This window comes from Bos indicus, chromosome 15, assembly GCF_029378745.1.
Source record: "Bos indicus isolate NIAB-ARS_2022 breed Sahiwal x Tharparkar chromosome 15, NIAB-ARS_B.indTharparkar_mat_pri_1.0, whole genome shotgun sequence".
In the NCBI taxonomy this organism is placed as follows: Eukaryota; Metazoa; Chordata; class Mammalia; order Artiodactyla; family Bovidae; genus Bos; species Bos indicus.
Genome location: NC_091774.1, coordinates 27762527 through 27790218, shown reverse-complemented (window position 1 = coordinate 27790218; position 27692 = coordinate 27762527). Strand labels below are relative to the sequence as shown.

General features: G+C 48.9%; 2 protein-coding genes across 5 annotated transcripts in view; one reads left to right on the top strand and one right to left on the bottom strand.

The window, feature by feature from the left end:
- Positions 1-27692, top strand: part of BUD13 (BUD13 homolog) — a 146902-nt gene that overhangs the window by 22040 nt on the left and 97170 nt on the right. The window contains exon 10 of one of the 2 annotated variants that reach the window (XM_019975193.2): positions 2301-2707. The exons of the other annotated variant lie outside the window; for it this stretch is intronic. Coding sequence (XP_019830752.2) covers positions 2301-2394 — 94 coding nt within the window. The 3' untranslated portion in view covers positions 2395-2707. Of the gene's footprint in view, positions 1-2300; positions 2708-27692 lie in introns of those variants that run through there. 2 annotated transcript variants of the gene reach the window in all.
- Positions 8437-20488, bottom strand: LOC139187288 (uncharacterized). 3 transcript variants are annotated; one of them, XM_070803470.1, is made up of 8 exons: positions 20355-20488; positions 15015-15092; positions 13265-13398; positions 12700-12892; positions 11697-11910; positions 10305-10452; positions 9794-9982; positions 8437-9468 (listed from the first exon to the last, which is right to left on the bottom strand). In XM_070803470.1, exons 3-8 carry the CDS (start codon positions 13310-13312, stop codon positions 9163-9165), a joined length of 1098 nt encoding a protein of 365 aa, XP_070659571.1. In that variant the 5' UTR covers positions 13313-13398; positions 15015-15092; positions 20355-20488; the 3' UTR covers positions 8437-9162. The 3 variants fall into 3 exon arrangements, with proteins under 3 accessions (XP_070659571.1, XP_070659570.1, XP_070659569.1); XM_070803469.1 differs by lacking the exons at positions 15015-15092; positions 20355-20488 and having other exon boundaries at positions 8437-9182; positions 9283-9468; positions 13265-13578; XM_070803468.1 differs by lacking the exons at positions 15015-15092; positions 20355-20488 and having other exon boundaries at positions 13265-13578.

Here is a 27692-nt window from a genome sequence, read left to right as displayed (position 1 = left end):
TAGTTCCTGATATTGGCAGGTATTGTCAGGTTGGCTGTGGCTTCAGGTTTATTTCCTGCTTTGGTTTGCAGGATATGGTATGTCAGCTCTTTGGTAGCAGGATTTTTCAGAATACTCATTTGCTGTATAGCCAGAAGTAGATCTTTTTATAGCCACAACCCTAAAGATATTCCCTGCTATATCGAGTTCTTTCTTTTCTCTATTTTTTTCAAATTTCTGGACCCCAAACTTAGAACTCTCCTTGACCTGGTTTTTTACTGGTATAATTTGTCTCCATCTCTCACTGTAGTTTTCCTACATTTTTCATATTTTCTCCTAGAGTTTTCCTTTTTAGTTTTCTTTCTCATCCTTGCTTTATTTCTGATTATTAATTCTTGCCTTGCCTTTTCTACTCTTGTCTATTTTTGGCAAGTGAATATTTCTAGAATAAATCTATAGTATGTTATAGTTAGAAAAACCCATAAGGTCAGTTAATCTAACTTAACATTATTTAAAGAGAAACTGAGCCTCTGATAAATTTCACAACTTACTTAGAGTGTTCAGCTCACCTGAAAAAGCTTGAACAAGACCTGGGACATCTGATTCTTTAGTCTAAAGCTCTTTCCACTGTAAGTTCTTTTGCAGTTTGCTTTTCTGATTCTATTTAGGGTTTGGTTTGTTATTCATAGGACCTTTGTATGATCATAGTAGTGTTGATTCTCTTAAGCACTTATTCCTCAGGCAAGAAGCAGTGGTTTCCTTGGGCTCTAGAACACCACTCATGCTTCTAAGGTTGGAGATGATGCCATTCTTAAGAAGCTTCGCTTCTTACTGAGCCTTTCATTACTCACCCAACTCATCCCTTAGGTAAGGCCTGAAGAAAGGGGGAAACTTGTCATCCCTATCAGTTCAGTAATACTTAGCACACGTTATAACATAAGCAGCTGTGTATTAGGCGCCAGGGTCTCACAATTAGTAAAAGATGGTCCTGGAGCACGCCAACTCACTTTCTATCTACAGAAGAAGACAGACGAGTAAATACTTTCAGTGCTACTTGCTAAGTATTACTATAATACTTAGCTACTTGCTAAGCTAAGCTATAATACTTAGCTACTTGCTAAGTATTACTTGAACACACTAGAGTGTGTTCAAGGTGCCTTGGGAGCACAAAGGAAGAGTAGATTCAGCCCTGGGAGATTGTGATCAGGGAATGAATGCTACCTCGAGGAGGTGATACATGATACATAAGTGGGAGACCTGGGTTTGATCCCTGGTTTGGGAAGATCCCTTGGAGGAGGTAAAGGCTACCTACTCCAGTATTCTGGTCTGGAGAATTCCATGGACTGTATAGTCCATGGAGTCACAAAGAGTTGGACACGACTGAGTGACTTTCATTTCATTTTTCATTTCATATGTATATGTGTAACTGATTCACTTTGTTATATACCTGAAACTAACACAACATTGTAAATCAACTATACGCCAGTGAAAAGTTTTTAAAAGAATTAATGCTTACTGTGTGAAATCTGAGCTTCGTATTCTGGCCTGTAGTGCTTATTATGTTGTGGCCTCTGCCTGCCTCTCTGACTTTGGTTTGTGCTACTCTATTTGTACTTTAGCTCCAGCCATATAATTTGACTTTGGTTCCTTGCGTGTACCATCCCATTTCTTATTTTTGTGCATTTGCTCTTGTTGCTTCTGCTGTGCTGTATGCTGAAATGCCCTCCTAACCCTTCTGACTCTTTGCTTCACTCTGTCTTTTTAGACTTAGCATAAGGACCCCCTCCATGAAACCTTTCCTGATCATTCTTGTCCACCCCGCTTCCAAGCTGAGCAAGGTCCCCTTTCTGCTTCTTTGATACCCATTGCATATTTCTACCATAACCTATGCCTTTTGTTTTAATTATTTGTTTAAATGTCAGTCTCCTCCACTAGTCTATGAGTGTATCAGGACAGGTGCTATGTTATACTTGTTTTCATGACACAGTACCTAGTATAGTAAGAATTCACTAAATGTGTGTGTAATGCATGGTTAAAGTATAATATGTAGACATCAGTTGAGAGTGAGTTGGACCTTTAGAGAGTGGTAAATATTTGAAACAGTTGTCAAAATGAGAGGGGAAAGGCTCTGAACAAGGACTAATAAAAGGTGGAGTGTGTATTTTGTCTTTCTGATTCTGTTGCTTATGTCTTAAATATTTTCACTTTCCTTTTTCATTAGATTGTGATTTCATTAGATTGTTCATTAGATTGTGAGTTCTTTATTTCAAATGTACATGTTCAATTCAGGATTCTGGCTGATCAGTATCTCTTGATTGCAGATCCAATGGATTTGAACAGAAGCGCTTTGCCAGGCTTGCCAGCAAGAAGGCGGTGGAGGAACTTGCCTACAAGTGGAGTGTTGAGGATATGTAACTTTTTTGAGGCTGTGGGAGTGACCGTGGGTTGTGGTAGTGGACATAGGGCAGCTGTTACAGACATTCAGCTGTAACGGTCGTCTATGCTAATAATCAGGGCCACCCAGACCGGCAACTTGTTGAATACCAATTTTGACTACAGAAGAATATTTGAGACGTAATATCCGGACGAAGGATCCATACATCTCAGGTGTGCTGACACTGCCGGATGCTGGCTTTCAGAGGAAGTGTTGATTTCTCTGTGTCCCAGGGCTTGTTCTTGGTTAGGGTATTTCTTTTTTAATAAACACACATTTATTTTTTTAAAATAATTTTCTTAATTGGATATTCTGTTTTGGGGAAGAATACAAACTAGTATTGATCCCCCAGGGGTTTTGGGGATTGGTAGTTGGATTTTTCATTCATGGTAGGAGGCAGGATGAGTAATAACTTTCACAGTGATAGATCATTCCATTTAGAAAATAAGAATTATTGCTAAACTAGACTTTGGAATGGACATGGATATTTGGAGACATGGTGGTATCTGATAAGAGGTAGTGTCACAAATTAGTGGGGAAGAGGTGGATAATGGTGCTCAGAAAATTGGCTTATTATATGGACAAAAATAAAGTTGGATATCTCCCTTAACCACATAAAGCAAAGACAGAGTCCAAAGTGAATTTACCTAAGTGAAAGGTAAAATACTAAGGCCAATAAGAAAAAAAAATGGAGAATGTATTTGTGACTTTGGGATAAGGATAAATCTGTTAAGTTAGATCTCCAAATCACAATCCATAAGGTTTGATAACTTTGCCTAATTCATATTTAAATATTTCTAGTCACCAAATCACCCCATAGTCAAAGCTAAAGATAGGTATAGATTAGGAGAAAATATACCAATGTCTAAAACCGACAAAGGATTACATTTATTAGAGATTGAATATGGAAGGAACTACTGCAAATCAGAAAGAAAACACACAAAACAAGAATAGGCAAAGGATGTGAATATGTGAAATCTAAAGGGAAAACCAGAATGGCTAATAAGTATCTTACCACTTATAATTAGAGAAATAGAAATCAAAACATTAATGAGTTTCTACTTTGTATCTATTAGTAAAAGTAAGCAAGAGACTGGATTCTCATGGGAAATCAAAACTTATGGGAGATTTTAACTAGGGCCTCCATTCTGGACAACAAATGGGCAGCACTTAACTGAAAATAAGTAATATCTGGGATGCAGTGTTGCAGAATTTTTGATCGAATGCTGTCTTGAGTTTGAATCCCAGGTATGTCTTTTACTAAAACTGTGCAACCTTAGTAAGCTGCTTTTCTGTGTTTTAGTCTCTTCATCTTTGAAATGGAGATGTTACCTACCTTACAGGTTTATTGTGCGCCTAGAACAGTGCCTGGAACATAGTATGTGTCACAAAATTGCTAGCTGTTGTCATTGTCTTCCTAGCCATCATGTGTTGATAGCCAGCTTCCAACATGGCCCTCCAGTGATCCCTGACTCCTGGTAGTCAAGCCCTGTGTAGTCCCCTCCCTACGGTGAATAGGGCTGACCTAGGTACACGATAGGATGTCCTGGAAACATGCGACTGAGTCAGGAAAAGACACTGAAGGCTTCTGCCTTGTGGAAGAAGCTGGTTACTATGTCATGAGGACACTTATGTGGCCCTTGGGAGAGACCCATGCAGAGAATAACTGAGGCCTAGACCCACTAGGTTATCAACCATGTGAGTGAGCTGCTGTGGAAGTGGGTCCTTCAACTCTGTTCAGGCCTTTAGCTGTGCATATCTCTGATCAACAACATGGCCACCATGTCATGAGAGATCCTGAGTCAGAATCACCCACCTCCAAATTCTTGACCCAGAGAAACTGAGGTAGTAGTTGTTTATTATTTTTTAATAGCTTGAGATATAATTCACATAACTATAGTGTTTACTCGTTTGATGTGTACAGCAATTCAGTGGTTTTTAGTAGATTGTGGAGTTGAACTATAACTTCATCATAGTTAATTTTGAAACATTTTGGATTCAGGGAACTTTATATCCATTAGCAGTCACTCTTTACGTGTCCCCATCTCCAGCTCTAGGCAACCGCCAGTTTTTCTGTTCTAGATTCATTTCATATAATGTGTGCATGGACTGTCATACAACATGTAGCCTTTTGTGTGTAGCTCTTTTCACTTAGCATAATGTTTTCAAGGTTCGTCTGTGTTGTAGTATGTATCAACATTACATTCCTTTTTATGGCTGAATAGTATTCCCTTGTGTGGGTATAACACATCTTTAATTATCCATGCGTTGATACATGCGTAGCCACTTTTTGGCTCTTGTGAATAATACTGCTATGAATACTCATACAAGTTTTTGTATGGACTTATGTTTTCATTTTTCTTGGAGTAGAATTTTTGGTTCAATATGGTAACTTCAGGGCTTCCTTGGTGGCTCAGCAGTAAAGAATCTACTTGCAGTGAGAAGCTGCAGCTTCAATCCCTGAGTCAGGAGGAGGAAATGGCAACCCACTCCAGTATTCTTGCCAGGATAATCCCACAGACAGAGGAGCCTGGTGGGGTTCAGTCCGTAGGATCACAAAGATTCAGATGTGACTGAAGCAGCTGAGCGCACATGCACGCGTGATAACTCCAGTTTTACTTTCTGAGGAACTACCAAACATCCAAAGCAGCGTAAGAAAGCCCCAGTTTCTCCACGTCCTTGCCAGTTCTTGTTTCTGGTTTTGACCATACTGCATGACTTTCAGGATCTTAGTTCCCAACCAGGGATTGAACCCAGGCCATGGCAGTGAAAGCGCCACGTGCCAACCTCTGGACCATCAGGGAATTCCTGCCAATACTTACTTTCCGTCTTTTTGATTATAGCTATCCTAATGGTATAAAGCTAGCTGTAACCAAAAAGACAGTAAGTATTGATAAAAGTGGTATGTTGTTGTATTTTTGATTTGCATTTCCCTAATGCCTAATGTTGTTGAATATCTTTATATATATTTTTTGGAAAATGTTTATTTAAATCCTTTGCTCATTTTTTCAGTTGAGTTGTTTATCACACACACAGACACATACATGCACACACACTCTTAGGTAGAATTCTTTATATATTCTGGTAAAAATTCTCTTATCAGATAATTTGCAAATATTCTCATTCTGTGGCTATTAGTTTTAAGCTGCTAAATTCTGAAGTAATAGTACACAGCAATAGATAACTGATTCATTAAGTTTGTGCATACCCTTCATCAAAGCAGTCCCACTCCTTGCTTTATCCTTCAGAGAAACTTGCACAGATCTGCAAGGAGTTAGGTATAAGGATGTTTATCTATATGTAGTTTGGGTAGCAAGAAGCTGAAAACAACTTAGATGCCTGTCACTAAAGGAACTGATTAGTAAAAATGTGGTATATGCATATGATGAAATATTATAAAAAGCAGTCAGATGCAGCTACTAGGACCTGATAGACTCCAGGTGAGGAGGGAATAATGGAATTTACAGCAAAAATTATTTAAGTGAATTGAACACAGAAAACAACAGAAACACAGAAGGCAGTTTTAAAGGAGAATTTATACCTTAACTCACTAGAATGGGGTCTGTGGGAGGGAACAGAATGGGACTAGAGTGGGGAATGAAGGAGGGAAAGAGAAACAGAGGAGGATGAGATAATGTGTGCTGAACTCCGGCATGCGATCCACTCTGTTCTGTGTGCCTGCGGCTCTAAGCACACATCCAGAAGCAAGATCGTGCTTTAATGGAATTGACGTTTAGTACCTGTATCAGTTGGGATAGGCTAAACTGCTGTGACAGCCAAATGGACTGGCCTATACAATGAAAGTTTGTTCTCCCTCCTCACTCATGTCCAGGGAAGTTTCAGATTGGGGCAGACGGAGGGGGCATCCCTACTCCATGCAGTCATTTAGGGACCAGGCTGATGTCAACATTAACATGGCTTCCGAGGTTGCTTGGGGCATTGCCATTTTGGCGAGTTGAGCAGAGCTTGGAGGGTTGCTTGGTCGATATTATGGGCAAGCTCTAGAAGTGGCATACTGCCCCTCACATACGGTTAGCTGCAGCTCAGTTGCATGGCTGCCCGTTAATGCAAAGGAGCTTGAGAAATGTTCACCCAGCAAGAAGGGGAAAATGAATGTTGTTGGGACAGCCATTCTCTCTGCTGCAGTCCTGAAGAAAGGCTGTCTGCCCCCCAGGCATTTGAGAGATGCATGGATTTTATTAAAAGAATTTTAAGATCTGAAAATCCCAGGGGGACTCCATTCTCTAACTGGGGAGTCTCAGCTGAAGTCACTACCAAGTGAGGAATATCTCTTCTCTAGTTGGTTGGTGGCTGTCAGACAAGAGGTTAGGCAGGGAGATGAAGGATAAACTTGTGACTAGCATCAGCATTTGTGAGAAAAGGTACTTTAGAGAGGAAACAGCTCAGAAAATAAATGTGAAGGTTCTGTAGTTAGCATGGGGCAGAGTTGGAGCTAGGATCCAGTGTTACACTAGGCTCTAAGCTGCCTATCTGGTCCTCTGGCTCCTTGCCGTAAACCTGTTTTTAAAAGGCCCAAGGGTAGAACATTGTGGTGAAACTGGTAAAATTCAAATAAAGTCTGCAGTTTACTTCATAGAATTATGCCACTGTTAATCTTAGTTTTGAAAAATGCACGTAAGTTTACCATCAAGAAGTCTTTGTGAAGAGTAACGAGTAACTTTGTATTGTCTTTACAACTTTCGGTAAGTCTAAAATTTTTCCAGAATAAAAAGTTTATTTTTAACAAAGACCCCAGGGAATATAGGTTGTGGACACTGGATCCCACTCAAATTACTGCCTTTTGAGTTTATCCTTTAGTAAGCTGTGTTGAAGCCAGCCCCTTTCCTCTGAGTGGCAGCAAGTACATTCAGCTTCCAGCCTGTTGTCACATCTCTTGTCTGCAGCTGGCTTTTATTTCCATATGGGTTCAGGTTTTAACTTCAGTTTTGTGGGGCCCTACACTGTTTCTTGGGAAGAACTCACTTTAAGAGGCTGTTACGGACTGAATGTTGTATTCCCCCTCCCCCGCAAATTCATTTGTTGAAACCCTAGCTCCCAAGTTGGTGGTATTAGGCAGTGGGGCCTTTAGCGGGTGATTAGGTCATGAGGGTGGAACCCTTGAGAATGGAATTAGTCCTTATGAAAGATACTGAAGAATGATCTCTTGCCTTTTTTGGCTTTTTTTGGTCATGTGAAGGCACAGCAAGAAGCTAGGTGTCTGTGAGCCAGGAAACTGGCCCCACTAGTTACCAAGTCTGCTGGTGCCTTGATCTTGGACTTCCTAGCTTCCAGAACTGTAAGAAATATTTGTTATTAAAGCCATGCTATGGTATTTTTGTTACAGCAGCATGAATGGACTAAGAGGTTCAGATACTTTGAAAATCTTAAACAATCAAATTTTTTCCTCTTAACAAAAGAATTTATCACCTGTTTTCAAGCAGAGACTGAGGTGGGAAGGGAAGCAGAGTCTATCCCAGATAAGCTTTATTTTTAGTGGACATGAGTGAAAATGTGTGAATTCCTCCTCCCCCCAGTTTCTCTGCCTTTACATGTATGAGCACAGTACATCCTTAGGGCAGAGATCCTGTTTGGCTGAAAGCTGGATGTGATTCCCTAGGCTGGCTGCTAGAGGGCAGTGTGATACATGTTTTCTGGACTAGGGAAGCAGGGCCCTGGGTCCATGCAGGTTTTTTCAAAATAATAAGCCGTAGAATCTTTCAGGGGCTTCCCTGGTGGCTCAGATGGTAAAGAATCTGCTTCCAATGCAGGAGACCTGGGTTTGGTCCCTGGGTCAGAAAGGTCCTCTGGAGAAGGGAATAGCAACCCACTCTAGTATTCTTGCCTGGAGAATCCCATGGACAGAGGAGCCTGGTGGGCTGTAGTCCGTAGGAGCCCAAAGAATCGGACATAACTGAGCGACTAAGCACACACACAGAATCTTTCAAGGATATAGATGGCTAAATTCAGTTGCAGATTCCTCTACTTCTTATCCCTACCTTAGATCCAGAAATATAATCCTGACTTCAATTTGGTAACGATTTTCAAGAGACAAACCTACTATTTAGATTTTGAACAGAATCTACCTTACTTGAGCTTTGGAAACCTTTCTTTACATGGAAGACTTATTGTTTTTTAAGTTTTTAATCATATTCAGATCTTCTTGCTCTCTTTCTTTTCCTAGTCTTTCAGTTTGAAGTTTAGATTTAAGGAGCAGTGAGCAATGCTAAAAACTAGAGTTGTACACTTTACAAGAGTACATTTTATGGTATGTGAAATATATCTCAAAAAATATGAAGGGAAATAAACAGTAGTGAGCAGAGGCTGTGTCTCAAATAGAGTATAATTAATTGATGATACTGATTTGAAAAGCCTTAATGCTTTGCCATTGGTTCATTAGCAAGAGGGAAAAACTCTGATCTCTTTTTCCCTCAAGTTTCTTGGAATGCACTGACCTTCTAAGACACAGAGGGCATTATTCCTGTCTAAAGAGGTTACTCACACTAGTCAAAGAGCGGGACTGGGGTTAGGGTTTGAATGGGAAATGCCAGTGAGAAGGCCGAGTTTAGGCTGTGTGGTATCTATCTTGAAGCCTGAGATTTATGTTTGAGTTTGTTAAGACGTGTGTGTTCTGAACTGTGCATTTCTGCATAGATTATTTGGGTAGTTTCTTTCTTCCAATTTCTCTCTCTCTCTCCCTCTTTTTTTTAGTGTTGAGTCCTGTTTTTGGCATAAATATGTCTGGAACTGGCTCACGGGCAGCTGGACTGACCTGTGAAAACACGTAGAGAGATCATGGGGCCAGGCTGGAGCCGAGTCACGTCTCCCCCATGGCGCTGGCCTTTTTGCCACATGCCAGTGACATTACTTACCTGGGAATGACTCAGTGTCTCCTTTGTACCTGAATATTTTCCTCTGCTCAGTAGAGGAAGTGTGTGTGTCTCACATTTGATGCTGTTGACCTTGGGCTTACACAGGTTCACCCTTTCAGAAAATAAGGGCAGGTAGGAGGTCCTGGTGGTCGTTTGATCCTCAGCTGGTGCTTGTGAAGCCGTACCCTTGGGAGGGGACAGAGAGCAGTGAGCCAAAAAAGGAGTCAGTCTTCTTCCTGCGTATTATGTTCAGCAGCCTCTGTCAGCTGAGAACTGAAAGGAGTCACAGGTCAAAATGCAATGTCTAGTGCTTAGTAAGCAGGGCCTGTTTTCTTCCTCTTTCTTTTGGCAAGGGAGTCTCGCTCAGAATCTCTCTGAACTGCAAAGGACCCTGGACTTAAACATCAGACTCCTCTCTCAGCAGCTCTTCCCCCATCCCTCCTCACCCTAGTGACCAGGTAAGAGGTCAAGGGAGAGTCCTGGGACAGTCCTCTGCCGACGGAGCGCTTACCAGGGCATTCTCATCGCCTCTGCGACGAGGGTCTCCATGGTGTACTCTGGGCTGAGTTCCACAGTCCTGGAAGCATTGCTTGCTGCAAGTTTCGGCTTGGAGCTTGGCTTTGAAGAGCCTGAATGTACTAGAGGGGCAGTTAACCTTGACTCTTTTTTCCAGGGATTGGAGAGGAGGTGGATAAGACATCTGGGAAGAGAGGAGTGTATGTCTGGGGAAATAATAACAGCAGCAACAATGATTTTAATTGCTATCTTTTGTTAAGTACTTACCATATGTCAGGCATATGTTAAGTGCATACATACCTCACCTCCGTGGTCAGGAAGAATTCAGAGTCTGTAAGTGGCTGTGGATTTGGGAAGGCCAAGTTTCTGGATTTCCCAAGAAAAGTGGCATGGGGGTATCTTGGCAGGGTAAATTCTTTTTTTTGTTCCCTGCACACCATCTTGGGATGAGGGAGTTGCTAGGATCTTTATGTGATTCCCTTTGACAGAGAGCTTGGGCACTTTACCCTGGTCACTGTGTCTCCATCAGACTTGGCAGCCCTCTTCCCACCCAGGATGGGCGTCTCCTGCTTCGGCCAGCTCAGCTTCTCATGCCTCTGCGTAGTGGGCTGCCAGACAGGAGCCAGGAGCCTCTGCACAGTCTGGATGTATTTGCTACATGGGGTGAAAAATATTTCTGTCGGTCTGAGTCTGTAACTCTGAGCCAGTCCCGTGATGCCAGATACAAAGGCAGTGGGGCCTTTGCAAGCTTGCTTTGCTGGTCATTTGTGTGCCTGCCTAAATGATGCAGTGTATTTTCAGGTCATTTCAAATGAGAATTTATTTCTTCTCTGAAAACAAAAATTTAATTTATTTTATCTCCGTTTGTTTTCACACTCCCAGGTTATCAGGCTGAGACCCGGCAGAGAGGATGTGAGACCTGCAGCTGAAGGATAGGGCAAGAGAGGGAATTTCTGAATCACTCTGTTAGGTAGCTTGAGGCTACAGCTTAGAGAATGTGGTCTTGGGAAACAGGAGCTTGGAAGTATGTTTGCTGGAGGGGGCAGGGCAGTGGGGGTTCTGTTGCTAGGCTGGTGTCCCTGATCACTTTGGGGTGAAGATTATATTTTCATCTACCATCTTAGAAGGACGTCCCCAATGGCTCAGCAAGTAAATAATCCACCTTCAGTGCAGGAGACGTGGGTTTGATCCCTGGGTTGGGAAGATTGCCTGGAGAAGGCAGTGGCAACCCACTCCAGTATTTTTGCCTGGGAAATCCCATGAACAGCAGAGCCTGTGGGCTACAGTCCATGGGGTCTCAAAGAGTCGGACAAGACCGAAGTGACTACCACCTTAGAATAGGATGGCTGTTTCTATAACATTTGTATAACATTGTGTGCATGTTACTGGCTTTGGGTTGGAGCTGGGCCTTCTAACTTTCAGGAGTGAGTCAGAGGTATGTAGAGGGCCATTCCAAGCACCTGGAGAATCAGGCTTTGATAGCGGAGAAGCTAAGACAAGATTGGACAAGTGGAATGTCCGATTCTCAGTAATTTCGCAGGCACTGGATAAGCCTGGCTGCCCTGCCTCCTGGCTTGCAATTAGAGTTCACATCTCCCAAGATGCCTAAGAGAAGAGCTGACCACCCCTGGGTATGAACAGCATGCAGTTTGTCCTTGCTCAACACTTACTTGAGGTTAGAGGTCGAACTAGACGGAGCTGCAAGATTATCAGTTAGTCCTTTGCACTATTGCCTTCTCCAGTTATGTCTCTCAACTGGCAGAAGAAGTTCCCAAGTTACTACCTATGGAAAACAGAGCCCTCCTCTGGCCCCTCCCCCACCTATGGGAAACAGAGCCCTCCTCTGGCCCCTCCCCCATAGCAAAATTACTAGTTTGCTCATAGTTCGGGTCACTCACTTGATCCCCTGGTTGCTCTTGTCTGGGTCAGGTTTGAGGACTTGATTGCACTCTGGAGCTTGGAAGTCTCTCTGATACTGGTTGATACAGTCCCTGTAGTCTGGATGCGTTACTGATGCAATTTTTCTCCCCCGGATGTAAACTGGGAATATCAACTGACCAAGGGGAGAGTTCTGGAAGGCAATCTGATGAGGAGTGGTCAGGTGGTGGTCACCTAAGGGGAGTGAGAGAGTGTGCAGAGCACCTCCTGTCTGTGGGAAGGGCATGAGATGAAAGGCAGGGATGTGGACGCCAGCTGGGCAACTGAGCCAAGCCTTTTATATGGAACTTGCAGATGCCAGAGGGCTTCCCTGGTGGCTCAGGGGTTAAGAATCTGCCTGCCAATGCAGAAGACCCAGGAGACCTGGGTTCCATTCCTGGGTTGAGAAGATCTCTTGGAGGAGGATATGGCAACCCACTCCAGTAGTCTTGCTTGGAGAATCCCATGGAGAGAGGAGCCTTGCGGGCTATAGTCCATGGGATCGCAAAGAGTCAGACACGACTGCGTGACTGAGCACAAGCACCAGCAGATCCCAGATATACCCACATTGCTCCCTCTACCCCTCTGACCTTTAGAGTTATCTCCCCGAGACCAGAAATAGAGTTCTTAGTGTTCCAGAGTGGCCTTGCAGCCCCTTTTAGGTAATTTGAGCTTTGACAGCCTGGACTACAGAGCTGCTGCTGGTCCAGCCCAAACTGGAATGAGGAGGGTCGGCTGGGATAGGGTAGTGGGTGCCCTTCCAGAGGGGTCCTGGCTAACAGTGTAGCTAGGTATGGCCTGCAAGCCTCTTGCAGGGTCACTTGCCGCTTATTGCGTTCTGCTGGGTTGGTATTTCCCACACCTGGGATCTACCTGGGGGACAGGAGTGCCCTGGTTAGGCTGGGGACGCAGGGATCAGTTTCTGCTTTATGCAGAGTGCCACTCTGCCCCTTTTACCTTGCACCCCGCCATGCTAAGTCTCACCTGAATGGGAGGGCTCCTCTCCATGGTAAGTCCAGGGCTTGTGGCTTTCTCCATAGGTTGTACTGAGGGGAATCCATGGAGGCTTGGGCTCACTGAAGTAGCTTAGGTGTTGTAGCTGGAGTGGAGCCTTGGGAAGGGTCTCCAGGCGGTATTTAACATCTTCTGGGGCTATTTCATTCTGGGCTTCTGACTCCTGCAAAGCAACCCCCTCTTGCTGCTTCCCCATCGCAGGAAGTTCACTTCCGCCTCTGTTCAGAAGGGTCCTTCTTATATCTTCCCCTCATTAATAGTGAAAGCTGGTGGGAATGTGTCTCCTAGAGTGAGAGGTTGGCAGAAACTAGGTGGGTGCTCCCATCTAGCAAGTTCCTTAAATTCTCTGAGCCACAATGTCCTTATTTGAGAGGATCTGAAATAAAGTACCTAGCATAGTGCCTGGCGTGTAGTAGGTGCTTCATAGATAGTATTTTCTCTTAAAATGTTACTGTTAAGATATTTCCAGAGGTGCCTGCTGCATCAGTGGCACGTGCCCCTGTTGACTCCGCTGTCACCTCACTCCTGGCCTTACCTGAGCAGCAGGATGGCTTTTCCTCGGCAGGGCTTGGTGAGTCAGCATCTCTTGCTGGGTGGGGTTGAGGGCTAGGCCATTTGAAGCAGGGTACTGAAATGGGTCAGGTCTTCTGTCCCCAGGAGAGGGAGTGTCTAGAGCAAGGGGAGGAGTCGTGATTGACTTGTTCCCATGATTCTTCCCCATCCACCTGGCAGCCTTCCCTCACCCATTACTGCATTCAGGGAAGGAGCGGGCCGCTGCTGGTAGTATGTCCAGGAAGGACCCAGATTTAGTTTATTTGTGGCTGGATCAGTAAGAACTAGGTGGGGGGCTTTCTCTGCATATGAGGACATTGCATTTCAAAAGCAATTCTTTTTAATTAGTATTTCAACTCTCTGTTTTTTTTTTCGGCCTTGGGAGTAGTGCTGGCTTTGGAGGGATGGACTCACTGAAAGGTGGGTGGAGCCCCAGATAGGCCGCTACCCAGCTCCAGGGCTTGGTGTGTGTGTGGTGGTGTCTGTGATTCCTAAGGGGCAGAGGAAAGAGCGGTCTAGGAGCCCAGGAAGGTGAGAGCCCCAGGGGTTTTGTTCCTTGCCTGCTTCTAAAGCTGTGAGTAAGGATACACCTCCATGGGGCCACTGGAAGACCCTCCAGATCCTCAGAGATGGCAGAAGGTGGCCTCTTTTCCGGCTACACCGACTCAGCATTTGAATTTTGGGGGTGGCAGATGGGGAGAGGGTGGGCTGCTGCTCATTCTAAGCACCTTTTTGACAGGTGAAGAAAGAACATTTTTGACTGGCCAGCGTGAGATGGAGGAGGCAGGGCAGGGTATGTGGTGTCCTTAGGATGGAGAAAGGCTGCTAAAGGGCCGTTTTACCTCTGGTAGGTAGTGGGGAGCAGGTAGTAAGAACTCTGTGAGAGGACTTCCCTCGAACCATCAAGGTCCGGGTGAGTCCTGGGCCAGAACCATACCCAGGACAGGGAGTATCCTGTGTCCTCTTCTGTCAACCTTACATCAGAGTGCAGAAGAGAGGCGGGCGCTTTGGGGACAGGTATGGGAGTTGGATGGCAGTCCTGGGGCAGGTAACTGGACCCTCACCCCCAGGGACATGAGCCCACAGAGAGGATTCAGGTGGGCACTTGGGCCCACTGGCTTTCTGGGCTGTGTTGCCACCAGCTTCTGTGCCTGACCCTGTCCTCGCTCTCGACTGAGTGCCCGTGCTTTGGCATATTGTCATGGTTCTGAGCTCTGGTGACTTAGAGTGTTGTGTCTGCCTCCGTGAATGTGAGAGGACTGCACTGGCTTTGCAGGGGAAGCAGGGGCTGCTGTGTTCCTAACACAGAAACAGGCTGCTCTGGCTGTAGCTTGTGGGGGGTTGGGGCGTGGGCCTGCTCAGGCCTGGTGTCTGCTGCCAGCCTCAAGTCCCACTCTGGATTTCTACTCTATGTGTGAAGTGTGTGAGCCCAAGCTCCGGCCCTTCAGATGCCTGTCCTTTCCTGCTTCCTTCTGCACACACACACACACACACACTCTGGATCTCCACTGAGTGTATGAAGTATATGAACCCAAGCTCCGGCCCTTCAGATGCCTGTCCTTTCCTGCCACCTTCTGCACGCGCGCACACACACACACACACACACACACTCTGGATCTCCACTGAGTGTATGAAGTGTATGAGCCCAAGCTCTGGCCCTTCAGATGCCTGTCCTTTCCTGCTCTCTTCTCCACCCAGTGTGCACACACACACACACACACACACACACCTACCAGGTGTTGTCTTGAGACAGAAGATTGACTGGCATCTTAGCTGTATAGATTTGCCAGTGGCTGACACTCTTTCAGAACCTGTAATGACAAAACAGTAATCTCAGAGTTGGAAGATACCTTAAAGGACTTCATACACTACCCTCTATCACACCAGTTAACTTAAAAGTATTTTCCATCAGTTCAGTTTATTAGCTCAACTGCTGTCCCAACTTCTGGTCTCATGGAGGGACAGTGCTATTTGTCTTAATCCTAGAATCAGAGTTGGAAAGTGTTATAAAGAGATCTAACCATCACACCCACTCTACTGCCAGAGTTCAAAGGCAAGTCGTGTTTGTGGGAAGGGCCACACCCACCCGTGTTTAAGCACTTTCCTCCCTGTCCCCACCTCCTGGGACAGAATGTATTCCATTCGTGGGCAGCTCCAGCAACATTCATGTGTGTTTCCTGTGGCTTCACCATTTGTCTGCGTTCTCCGTCTTGGGGCTTACAGAAATAGACTCAAAACCCCTTCTCTGCCTGACAGCACTTTGAATGTGTTGGGACACCCTTTTTCCCATACTCTACCTGCTTCCCTCCCTGGAGCCATAAGCTTAAGGTAATAGCCAGAGAGTTATGTATTGAAATTTGTATAAGAAAGGAAACAAAACAATTTTTATATAATAAGATGGTAGGAAATTACTCTTCATACTTAGAGGGTTTAATTGTGTTTACAGATGCTTTATACAGGGACTCTTCCCTCCCTTCACACCCAATCCAGCAGCAGAACTAAGCATGACCACCCAGCTAGAGGCTGACAGGAGAGGAGGAGGTGGGAGGAAGAGGATGAAGGACCGGAGGAGAGGATCAAGCGGGTTATAGGAGGGGTCTGGAGGCCTGCTCAAGTTAAGCTTGAAGGGTGGTCTCACGCTGGGTCAGAGCCATAAATAAAGAGCAGGGACAATTCAATAGGTTGGAGGAACTATTTACTCAATAAATAGAGAGCAGGGGGAGCACAATAGGTTGGAGGAACTATTCAACAGACTAGCCCGGCCAGCATGGCCTCATGCTGGAGAGAAGTTAACTTGTGAGTCACAATGTGAGGAGCCTTTTTATGGGGACTAAGGAGAAAGTGCTGACGAAGGCAAACTCAAGCAACCTCCTGAGGTGCTGGGAGACCCCCAGGTTATGGGGCACAGGCTGGAAGGGCCTGTCTTCCCACTTCTGCTTCAGAACTCAGAATGCAGACTCACGGGATTTCCCTGGATGTGCAGCGACTGAAACTCCATGCTGCCAAGGCAGGGGGCTGGGTTCAATCCCTGGTCAGGGAATTAGATCCCACATGCCACAGCTAGGAGTTTGCATGCCTCAGCCTAAGATCCCATATGCCGCAACAAGGATCAAAGACCTTGTATGCTGCAACTAAGAGCCGGCACAGCCAAATAAATAAAATATTAAAAATAAAAGAATACAGACTTGCACTCCCACTCCCAGGCACGCTGCTGCTCGCCTGTTCAGCCTTTCTCTGGGTCTCCATGGCACTTTGGACCCAACATTCATCATGCTGTTTTATGAGTTGTGAGCTCCTATGGCCAGAACTCTTACTCATTTTCTGATTATTATTTATTATTTGCTTATTCAGGTCTCTTACTCACTTTCAAATCTCCAGCTTGTAGCCTGAGGCACTACACCTCAGAACTAATAGCTTTCATTAATTTGGGCTACTATGCGCCAGGCCTCTCCATACATTAATCTCATAAAAACTGAACAAATCTGATGCTAGTATTTTCATTTTGCAGATGAGGAAGCTGAGGCTAAAGACCACAGTGCTACCAAAGCCTATGCTCTTTGTCCAGTTGAATGAATGAGTCTTGAGGGAGTTGCTCTAGGTGAGAACAGGCCAAAGTTGGCTCAGTGCTTTCAGTTACCCCCACTCAGCTTAATCTCTGACCAGCTTGCTAACTGATTATCATGTCTGCAACATGAGGTGAATGCCTAATTAACACATGGACCTCCTGTTACGTATTCATGGAGTGGCTCTGCCAGCCATCCCAGGCCCAGGGGCAGGGAGCTTGTAGCTTTTGTGGGAACCAGGGATGGGAAGCATGGTTTTCCCATTGTTGGCAGGGAACATGGAGGATACTGGGATCACATGGGAGGCAGGCTGAGGACGAAGCCTTGGCTGCAGGATGTGTCCAGTCTCCTCAGTCTTCTGTCAGGGCCCCTGGGACCTGACCTGTGAGCCCTTCCCCTTACGGTCTGGACTTGTCACATCCTTTCGTCCAGTGCCACTGGTTCAGGCCTCTGTGCTTTTCCAGCTGCCGTCTCTGCCTGTTCTTCCTCCCCAACCAGAACCTCCTCCCTTAATTTCCTTCAGGGCCAAGCTCAGACGTCATTTCTTTTGTGGAGTTTTCCCTGGCCTCCTAGCTATGGGCAGAGAGGCAGAATGAAATGCCTCCTCTTCAGCTTACCCCCCATAACACTTGTTCATATCTGACTCTAGCGTTAACCTCTTTATGTGATAGTGAACGTGGCTTTTCCCCCCAGCCCAACTTAGAGCTTTCTAAAGTCAGATACCACAGTCTGCAGCATCCAACACGAAACCTGGCCTAGGCTTTACTGAATAGGAAACACACTTAATAAATATTTGCTGAATTCAACTAAATGCGTAGTTGAGGTTTTGTAAGACCTGGGCAAATGTGAACTTCCAGAATTCAACAAGTGATGTGCAAGTATAGGTAGAGCATTTTTGGAAATCTTTGTATTTTGTGATTCATATTTTTCCTTTTCATCTTAATCCTCTCCTGCGGGAGGCAAAGGGGGATAACAATCCCAGTTTGGCCAGGGTTTCCCAGGTGGCACTAGTGGTAAAGAACCTGCTTGCCAGTGCAGGAGCTGTAAGAGATGCGGGTTCGACATGTGGGTGGGGCAGATCCCCTGGAGGAGGAAATGGCAACCCACTCAAGTATCTTTGCCTGGAGAATCCCATGGACAGAGGAGCCTAGCAGGCTGCAGTCCTTGGGGTCACAGAGTCGGACACAACTGAAGGGACTTAGCACGCACATACGTGCTGGGAGAGCCTTGGCATTAGGCTGGAGGGGAAGTGGTGGAGGCGTGGGACTGAGCCCAAGGGCCAACCAACCAGACCAGGAGCCCCTTGAGCGCAGGACGTGACTTCAGCTGCCTCAGCAGGGTCAGGCCATGTGCTTCACATGGGGGCAGGCGGCAGGCGCCTGAGCCTGGGAAGGCAGTGCAGGAAGAGCCCTGTGTGCCTGCCGGTTTCTCTCTTCCCACGGATCTCACACTGCTCTGTGGAGTAGTTACTGCTGTCCGAGTGCCCCTCATGCCACCACTCTTGGTTCCTGGTGTAGATAGTGGGCGGTTGTATATTACTTTATACCCAATTTGTATTAACTTCTCTAAATGACAGAAGGTATAGGAATTCCCTGATTTCTATGACTCCATTGTGTTTAGTAGCTCAGTCCTGTCTGACTCTTTGTCACGCTATGCACTACAGTTTGTGATCCTATGGCCACCAGGCTCCTCAGTCCATGGGATTTTCCTGAAAAGAATACTGGACTGGGTAGCCATTTCCTCCTCCAGGGGATCTTTCCGACACAGGGATTGAACCCTGTCTCCTGTGGTTCCTGCATTGCTGGTGGATACTTTACTGTTGAGCCACTGGGGAAGCCCCTTGACTCCACTCCCATCCCAAAGAAACACAATGGTCTCTATACCTCTGTGCATAGGTATCCTAACCCAGATGGGTAGAGAAGAAGGGTTTCCCTAGGAACCTTGCATCAACCAGGCAGTGGCATGAGAGGAAGGGATCCAGGAGTTCTGTGACCCCCAATTTAGGCTCTGACTCCCCTCCTTCATTTCTTAGGTTGAGGGGTGTGTGTGTGTGTGTGTCGTGTTGTGTCTTCGTTTATTGAGTTTTGCAGTTCAGGCTAGGGAGTCAGCTGGGGAAAAGCGGGTGTAAAGTAAAGGGGAGAGAGAGGCTTTGTAGAGGGCAGAGGCCACACCTCAGAACCAGGGAAGGCAATCCGTTGGGTCAGGCTGCCCAGGGCATGGGTGGATGCAGACTGCTCTGTGTTGCCACCTGCTGGGCACATGTGGAAACAACACTTTACTCCCTCGGGCTACCTACCCTTTTGCTGAGTTTTCTACAGTATCTTCTGTAGGTTCCTTTTGTCAAGCATTTCCTCTGATGGAAAGGACCTGCTTTGCCTCTCTCCCCAGGCAGGGCTGTCAAAAGACACCTCTGCTCTGGCCCAGGACAGGGCTCCTGTGTAGCCAAAAAGGGAGTAACTCTGGGAGAGGGTGGAGAGATTGCTTATCTCCATACTTGGAGTTCCTCTATTCTTCCCAGGCTCTCAGGGAACCTGAACTTGGCTGTGATTAGGTAGAGCATTTAGTTTATCATCCCAGCCAGGACCACTGTGAGAGTGAACGGCATGTGAGCTCTTAATAACTGTGCTGAGACAGCGGGTGTAAACCAGGCCTCTCCCAGGTCAGTGACTGGCATTCACGGTGGGCCTGGTTCTGAGGGGCTTTCTTTTCCTGCCAAGGTCGGGTGTGGGGGGTGAGGGTGGCCGGCAGAGGCCGCTGCAGCACTAGATGTATGTGCAGGCCTCGCTGTCTTTGGGGTTCCCTCTTGGCCACTCGGGCTGTGGGGGAGCAGAGAGCTGGATATGGTGGGTGAAGCTGGGTGTGGTAAAGGCTGGGGTCCCCTGAGTGACAGTGTAACAGAGAGCGAAGTCCATCCGGCTCATCTGAGCCAGATTTACAATGTGATGAGAGGGCTGTGTGCACCCTCTCGGGGTTGAAGCCCAAAGCCCCGAGGCCTGGTTTCTCTCTGCAGTTCGTGGGTTGGACTTTACCTCCCCTGAGTCCTGGCAACTCTCATCCTTCCCCTTCAGGCAAAGACTGGGCAAGTGGTTTCTGGAGCTGCCAGTCCTGGAGACTGGTGCCCTCCTAGGTGGATGAACACTTGACTGGAGGGTCCATGGATACCCTGGGCTGCTTGGGGGGGCCCTGGGATGTCTGGAATTCTCTGCCAGGTCGGCCTGACTGACCTGCAGTTGGAGAACACAGAGTAGCGTGGGATCCCGAGAAGGAGAAGGGCTCCCCTGGAAACATGCAGCCCTCCCTCCTCTCACCCAGCTTGAAATCTGGCAGCAAGACCCTACTTCCCTCTTTTCCATCTGGGGGACTTCCCTCCCTTGCACCCCAAGGGCAGGGTTGGGAGACCCTGTTCCTTGGGAGGAAGGAATTTCTGTGGTGGGACAGGGTCCTTCCCCCTACTCTGGCCTGGGGAAGGCCTCCCAGCCCCACCTGACTCCATCTTCCCTTCCCACCCACCTGAAGGCAGAGGCCAGTGTCTGACTTTGCAGATCGCGGGTGGGTGATCATGCCCCTGCTCCTCGCCCTTTTGTGCTCAGTGACGGCAAAGGGGAGGCGTTCTCAGCAGGCTGTGGGGTGCGCTGCCAGCCTAAGCAGAGAATTCTGGAGCAGCAATGGGTATCCAGGGCAGCCTTGGGATTACCATGGCAACAAGCGATAGTGGTGGGGAGGCGGGGTTGGAGCTGAATTCCTGGGGTGGTCAGAGAGGGGCTAGAGGGTAAGAAGGAGAGAGAAACCCCCCAAAGCCTCCTGACAGAGGGCAGTGTGCCCCTGCTTGTTGTCCCTGCTCCGTCAGAACCCACACTCCTGGCATGGTCCACAAAGGCACCCCGCTGAGCTGGGGCAACGGGTCTGCTGGTGTGTGGAGCGGTGGCTGCTCTCGAGGGGAGTGGGAGAACCAAACTCAGCAGCGGACATTTGTTTTCTAGATCCATCTGAAGAATGGCCATGGGTTTTAGACTGCTCCAGCCGGCTTCCTATCTGGGGGACCCTGAGCCATCAAAGTTAACCTAGACTAGCAACCGGGGATCAATTACATGCCTGTAACATGCTTTGCAACTACCCCTTAACAAAAAGCAGCCTGTTTGGAAAAATAAAAGGAATGAAAATGCTTTTCTGATCTCTGGAGCCGCTGGGCCAGTGAGACCCCTCCCTCCACGGTGTCTTTGCCCACTCCTCATTCATTACCTCTGTAGTTTAGGCAAGACTGGGTTAACCCTTCAAGTGTCGGGTTTGTGGTGAGGGGTGGCTGCCGTTGCCTTCTCCAGACAAGCCCTCCTCCCAGACTGTTCTCAGGAGCGCAGAGTGGGCCAAGTCCAGTGCCTGCCAACCTCCTCCCCACCCTCCCTCTGGCTGCCAAATCTGACTTTGATTAGCGTGTGGAGGGGGAAGAAAGCAGGAAAATAGAATATTAAAATCTTAATTCAATTTAAAGCACTGTCATTCACAGGCATGCCAAACAGTGAGATGACTAATTATTATGCAAATGAGGCAGATAGAAAAGTGATTAATAATTGCACAAATTAAAAATTATTGTAAACATCCTGTGACGAGCGATAAGTCCGTTGGAGAGGCGAGGGCGGTGGGCTGGGGAGGCCATGGTGGAGCCGGCTCCTGCATCCTTATTTCCTCATTAGGAGGATTAAATTAGCGCCAATGATGGGGCTCAGTGTTCCTAGGGGCGAAGGAGTGGGGGCTGGCCGTGCTGATCTGCAGGCCCCCTCCTGCTCCTCCTCAGTGCCCGGCGGCCGCACTGGACTGGCTGGACAGGGGTGGAGGTTGGGGACACAGGCCAGTCACCCTGAAGGATGGGTGTCGACAGCTCCTCTGCTGCCTGTACCAGCTGCTCCCTCAGGTCTGGGTCGGCGGTGATGGAGAGCAGGCCTCTGGGTGCTGGGCATATCCTGGGTCAGCCACAGGCCTGGTGAAGGGACACACAGAGCAGCCCTGGAAGTTCAAGTGAGGGTGGACAGGGGCACAGTGTTGCCTGGATCCAGGGTTCCCCAGTTCTAGGGGGTGTGGCATGGAGCCTTGAGCTGAGTGACTCCCCCAAGTCCACACCTCCCTAGACGGGCATGTGTAACAGCTGCTTCATTGGCCAAGCTTCTCTGGCCTGGCAGCACTGCTGGGGCTTTCTAGGGCGGGCCACTCTCCATCGGCTGAAACAGGGCAGCAGCTGGATTCTCTTTAACAAAACATGTCCACTAGCTGGAGCGCAGCCGCCTCCCACCGCCTCTGGAGCCCAGAGCCCTGAGCAGGTGTGGGCGGGGCTGTGGCCAGGCCTGGGGCAGGTGGCTGATCCATCCCGCTGCTCTCCCCAAGTCACCATAGGCCTCAAGGAGGTGGTCTTCCATGTCCAAAGAAGGCCACAGAACAGGTCAGCAGGTCAAGGGCCTGGTGAGGGGCTCTGATCACACAAAGGGGCAGTGCATGCTGGAAACAGGGAAGGCTCCTGGGGGAGGCTGGGGTTGGGAGGATGCAGAAAAGAGGGTGGAAAGTGGGGAAAAGGGACAGCAGGGTCATCCAAGTTTTCATTTCCTCCCAAGGATCCCAGATTCCCCAGTAGCCTTTACCAGGCAGGGCTAAGAAGCTGAAGTTTGTTTTGCACAGGCTGGAGGTCTAGTCTGTGCGCCCCCAAATTTCTCTTCCTAAGTCTGGAATACATATCCACCCCCCAGCCCCCATGGGCTTAGCCTCCATTAGTGCAGGCTTAGTGACTGCCCGCACACAGCCCTGTCACCATGGGCAGCACTGGCTGATGTCCCCCATCCTGGTGTCCTGTCTTCACTCCATCCCTATTCTGATTCCTGGAGAAGGACACTGTTTTCCTACTGGGATTCCAATGATAACTTCCTGAAACCTCCTAGTCTCTGAAGCCCCTTCCTTCACTGGGAGCTGTTTGACCACCAGGTACTGACCTTTCACAACCCTTGCCCCCTGTCTCCTTGACCTCTACTGACACCTGTCTGTGATGCTCCTGAACCGAGCTTGGGTTTTTTTTTTTTTTTTGGCTGTACTTTCATGCATTGGAGAAGGAAATGGCAAGCCACTCCAGTGTTCTTGCCTGGAGGATCCCGGGGACAGGGGAGCCTGGTGGGCTGCCGTCTATGGGGTCGCACAGAGTCGGACACGACTGAAGCGACTGAGCAGCAGCAGCAGCAGCAGCATGGCTTGTGGGATCTTGATTCCCTGACCAGGGGTCAAACTCCTGCCCTCTGCAGTGAAAGCATGGAGTTTTAACCAGTGGACCGCCAGGGGAGTCCCCTATCCTGGGTTCTTACTCTGTTTTTTTCTTTGTGTTGGGTGTTCCCATCAGGGATTTTCTGATGAGGTTGCTGATTCTGTGTGACCTCAGGCAAGTTGCTCTACTTTCTCTGTATCTGTTTCTTCGTTGTCATGATGGGGACGATACTACAACCTCCTGAGAGATCAGTTTATCCTTTCATGAGTTTTAAAATTTATCCTTTCCCATGAGTACCTACTCATTCGTTCAGTCACTTCCATGTTCCAAGGGCTGGCGATGGAAAGCTGCAGACAGTCTCTAGGATTCGTGGGAGACAGACAAGGGAGGAGCATGCGCAGAGGCCCAGGGGAGCGAGAGGAACAGAAATTTAGAGATTGACAAGGAGTTATGAGGGACTGGAGGACAGGTTGTGTTAGGGAGCCACTGGGCTGAAGGGCATTGTGTTCCATGGAATTTTGATAGTATTTTGTGGGCTCTGAGGTGGCAAGAGCGGGCTTTGTGCAGGAGGCAGGGATGACCAGAATGGTTGTGGAAAGACCGCTTCAGTAACACTGTGGAGATGGGCAAGGCCAGAGGCAGGGTCCCAACCCCGCGGCGATCTGCCTGCAAGTGAACTGTAGCTGTGTCATGGGGCCCGAGCAGGAGGAGATGGACATGTCATGAGGCAGAAAAGGTGGGATCTGGCCTCCTGAGTGGTCATGAGCAGAGCTGGGTCCAGGCTTCTGGTGTGGAGGGGTGCTGTTCTCTGAGAAGAGGAGGGATATGGGGCAGAAGGAGAGATGACGGTGTTGCTGGGGACACCTTGGGGGTGAGGACTGTGTTTGATGAAGTCACTTGGGACGTAGAAGATGTTGAAAATCTGCTCATTGATATTGAACGTGCTCAAGTTCGGGGCTTTGTCTGTCTTGTCTTTTTTTTTTTTTCTGTCTGATCATATCTAGATCTTTATAAGGAGCCTGACCCTTTCCTGGAGGCTGACCTCAACCTTCCGCTTCCGACCTTGCTGTAGTGGGCATCTGCACTGCGTGCCTGCGTGTAGCAGGACTCTGAAGCTAGCCTCTGACACTCAGTTGTGCCTGCATTCCCATTGCCTCCTCTGCAGGCTCCTGTGGGATCGTGGGTTCCCACTCAAGAGCCTGTGGCCTGGCTTGGGTTGCTGTTAACCTCCCTCCAGTGCTGCAGCCACAGAGAGGGAGGTCGTTCTCTATAAGTACCTTCCAGATCCCTGTGCTCCAGCTCCGGGAACACAGAGGAGGCCTTGTGGTTGATGAGCCCCCTGCCAGCCACGCTGCAGGTCTCACGGCTTCAGCCCTGAGAGGGTCCTTGCTGCCAGCAGTCCCACGTCCCAGAGCCCTGGGTATTCTCTCACCTGGGGGTGGATGTAGGGGTCCGACTCTGGGGCCCTGACAGCAGGCAGGGTCCCAGCAGTCAAGTGGAGCTGCTCCCCCTTCAGGACTGGTTTTCTGAACCAGGCTGCACAGTTCCTGAGGCTGCTGCCACACTGCAGAAGAGCAAGTCGGTGACCGCTGCCCAAGGTCCAGCTGCTTACTCCCTCCTCTGGGGCAGTGTGGGCCATAATTCGGCTCCCGGGTAGACTCCCTCCCCCACCCCCTACCCCAGGCTCCCCATCAAGAGAAGAGCAGCTAAGAGTGAGTGCCTTGTGGAAACTGTGATGAGGAGCCCCTGGTGGCCCCCAGAGGGCCCCAGTGGGCACTGTGCCCTGCAGTCCCAGGTTGCCCTGGGGATGCCTGGGGCTGTGCTTTTGCTCCCAGTGACACCCAGAGAGTTTCCCAGTAACGTTTTCAGTGTCTCCAGTGGCCCCTTTGTGTCCTTATTGTGCCCTAGTATCTCTCCAGTGGAGACCCTGTAAGGCCCTCAGCACTCGTGGTGGGGATCCCAGGAACACTCCAGTACCTACCAGGTAGCTCCCAGTTGTGCCCAGGATGCTCCCACCCTGGACACCTCACAGTATCTCAGCGTGTGCCCAGGAGGATGCGGTGTTCCCCCCAAATGTTCCAGCATGTTCCCAAGAATGTGCCGACACAAGGCCCCAAGATCCCACTGTTCCTGCAGGGTTTCCGGTAGACTCTTGCTCCCAGAGTGCCAGGGCCAGCTAGGGATGGTGCCGAGAGGAGGGTCTGTGGCCCCTCCACTGCCCAGCCCTGCCCCCCAAGGGGGAGAGAGTTTCTCCAGTGGGAAGGGGTGGGAAGGAGAGGGGGTAGAAACTAACATTTGCTGAGTGCCAGCTGTGTCTTAAGCATTTTGTCTGCCGCCATAAACCACAGGGTGGGTGGTTTCCCATGTTAGAGAAACTGTTACCTGGAGAAGTTCAGTGATTTTTCTCAGAGTCAGTAAGAGGCAGGGAGCGATCTGAAGGCAGATGTGTGGGCTCTGACTCCACTGCTGCCTGTCCAGAGCCTCAGAGAACCAGGGAGGAGGCAGTTCCTGACCAGAGATCCGTGGGGGGTGGGGGCAAGGTGGGGCAGCCTCCCAGACAGGTGGGCTCTAGGCTCCTTCCTGTCCTTACTTTGTTGTCTTCATTCCCAGGAAAGAAAGGACGGGGCCTACAGTTTCTTTGGAGTGAAGCTCTGGTTCCTTGGAGCATCGATGCTCTCAGGCAAGCTGCAGGTGTCAGATCCACCCTTCCAGTTTCCCAAGCCCTTTCAGGTTCCAGATGTTACAGCCATGGCCCACCACACCCGCAGGCCAGTCCCGGGGTCAGCCTGAGGTTCTGGGCTCATTCTTGGAACCTGCCCACAGTCCAGGTTCCAGGTGGTGTGGCGGCCTCCCCGTTCCTCCCCCTGCTCGCTGTAGCTGCTCCTTCCTTGCTGCCCATATCAGTGGCCCGTCTGCCTCTCTCCCACGGGCCGCCTTCCCCGGCATGGGAGACACTTGCAAGGTGACTTTGAACAGTGCAGACTCAGTGGGAGCGGGTATGGAGCAGCCCTGCAGGTAGGGAAACAGGGGCCAGACTGGGTCCCTCTGCCCTTGGAAGCATGGGTGGAAGGGCAGAGAGGACAGGGAGCCAGAGGTTGAGAGTATGACTGGGGGGTTTCTGTGCTGGTGGGCTGGGCTTCCCAGGTGGTCAGTGGTAAAGAACCCGCCTGCTAGTGCAGGAGCCACAGGAGACTCGGGTTTGATCCCTTGGTTGGGAAGATCCTCTGGAGGAGGAAATGGCAACCCACTCCAGTGTTCTCGCCTGGAGAATCCCAGGGATGGGGGAGCCTGGTGGGCTGCCGTCTCTGGGGTTGCACAGAGTTGGACACGACTGAAGCAACTTAGCAGCAGCAGCAGCAGGCAGTTTAGAGATAGATTGCTAGGTTCATATCTCTCAGTTCATATCTCTCTCTCTCTCACCTTGGACCCATTAGAGTTTGGGATCCCCAATTTAAAGGCAACCAGTAATGTTACTTACTTGTCACATAGTAAATGCTCAGTTAAAAAAATCCTGGTGGAAGGTGCACTTTTTCGCATGGATGTTACACTTCAGATACTCATACTTGCATGTGTATGTGGTGCGTGGGCTTTCCCTGTGCTCTGCCCTTCCCTGCTTTGCTCTTTCCTGTTGCCTCTAGAGGGTTGGGTGGAGGTGGGGAATCTCCTGACCAGTCTAGCTCCTGGGGGCTGGAGGTGCTAAGTGCTGCTCAGGAGAGTCAGGTTCAGAGGGGAGGGAGCTTAGCCTAGGGCAGGGGAGCCAGAGTCTGGCAGGGAGGTTGGGGGGCGGGTGGGGAGGAAGGAGGACTGGGAGGGTGGCCAGGGGTGTAGCAGGCCCTGCATCTCAAGACTGCAGAGGCTTGAAGCATTTGGGTGGCTGCCTTCCCGCTGGAGCTCACCCATCCATCCTCCTCGCAGAAGACCCAGCCGTGCCTCTGTCAGGGCCCTGGCCCAGGAGTGTGTGGGCGTCTGCCCTGCCACTTGCCTCTGGGGGAGATTTTTGGCAGGAGTAGAGGGGTTTTGGGCTCTCAGGTGAGCTCCTCCAGCTGGTTTACCCTAAACAGGGGACAGTTTGGTGAGAATGGGAGACAGTTGTGAGGCAGGCACTGATGGAGTCTGTGGGTCTCTGCCCCTTCCGGGAGGTATCAGGGACAGGATGGCCTCTGGGAGCTTCTGCAGGAGAGGCCTCTCTGCTAAGAGGCTTTGGGGTGGGGCATCCTGGCCTCAGGAGCTGGGGTTGGCTGGCCAGTCTGAGGGACGGGCTCCTTCTTCTGTGTCCTCTCTGCGCCCTACTCCTCCCTGCGGCCTTTTGCCCTGACAGGGACAGGAGAAGGTGGGGAGAAGGGAGATGATCCCTAACCACAGTGGTATCTCTGGTGACAGTGAATTGAGGACTAAAAATCAATAATGCTGATGTATGCCAGCCATGCTTAATTACAGAATAACTAAGGACAATCTGAGATTAAAAATTCAGTAAAAAGGGGCTTTTCCAGTGGCTCAGTAGTAGAGAGTCTGCCTGCCATGCAGGGGTCATGGGTTTGCTTCCTGACCCGGGGAGATCCCACATGCAGTGGAACAACTAAGCCCGTGCTCCACAACAAGAGAAGCTGAGGCAGTGA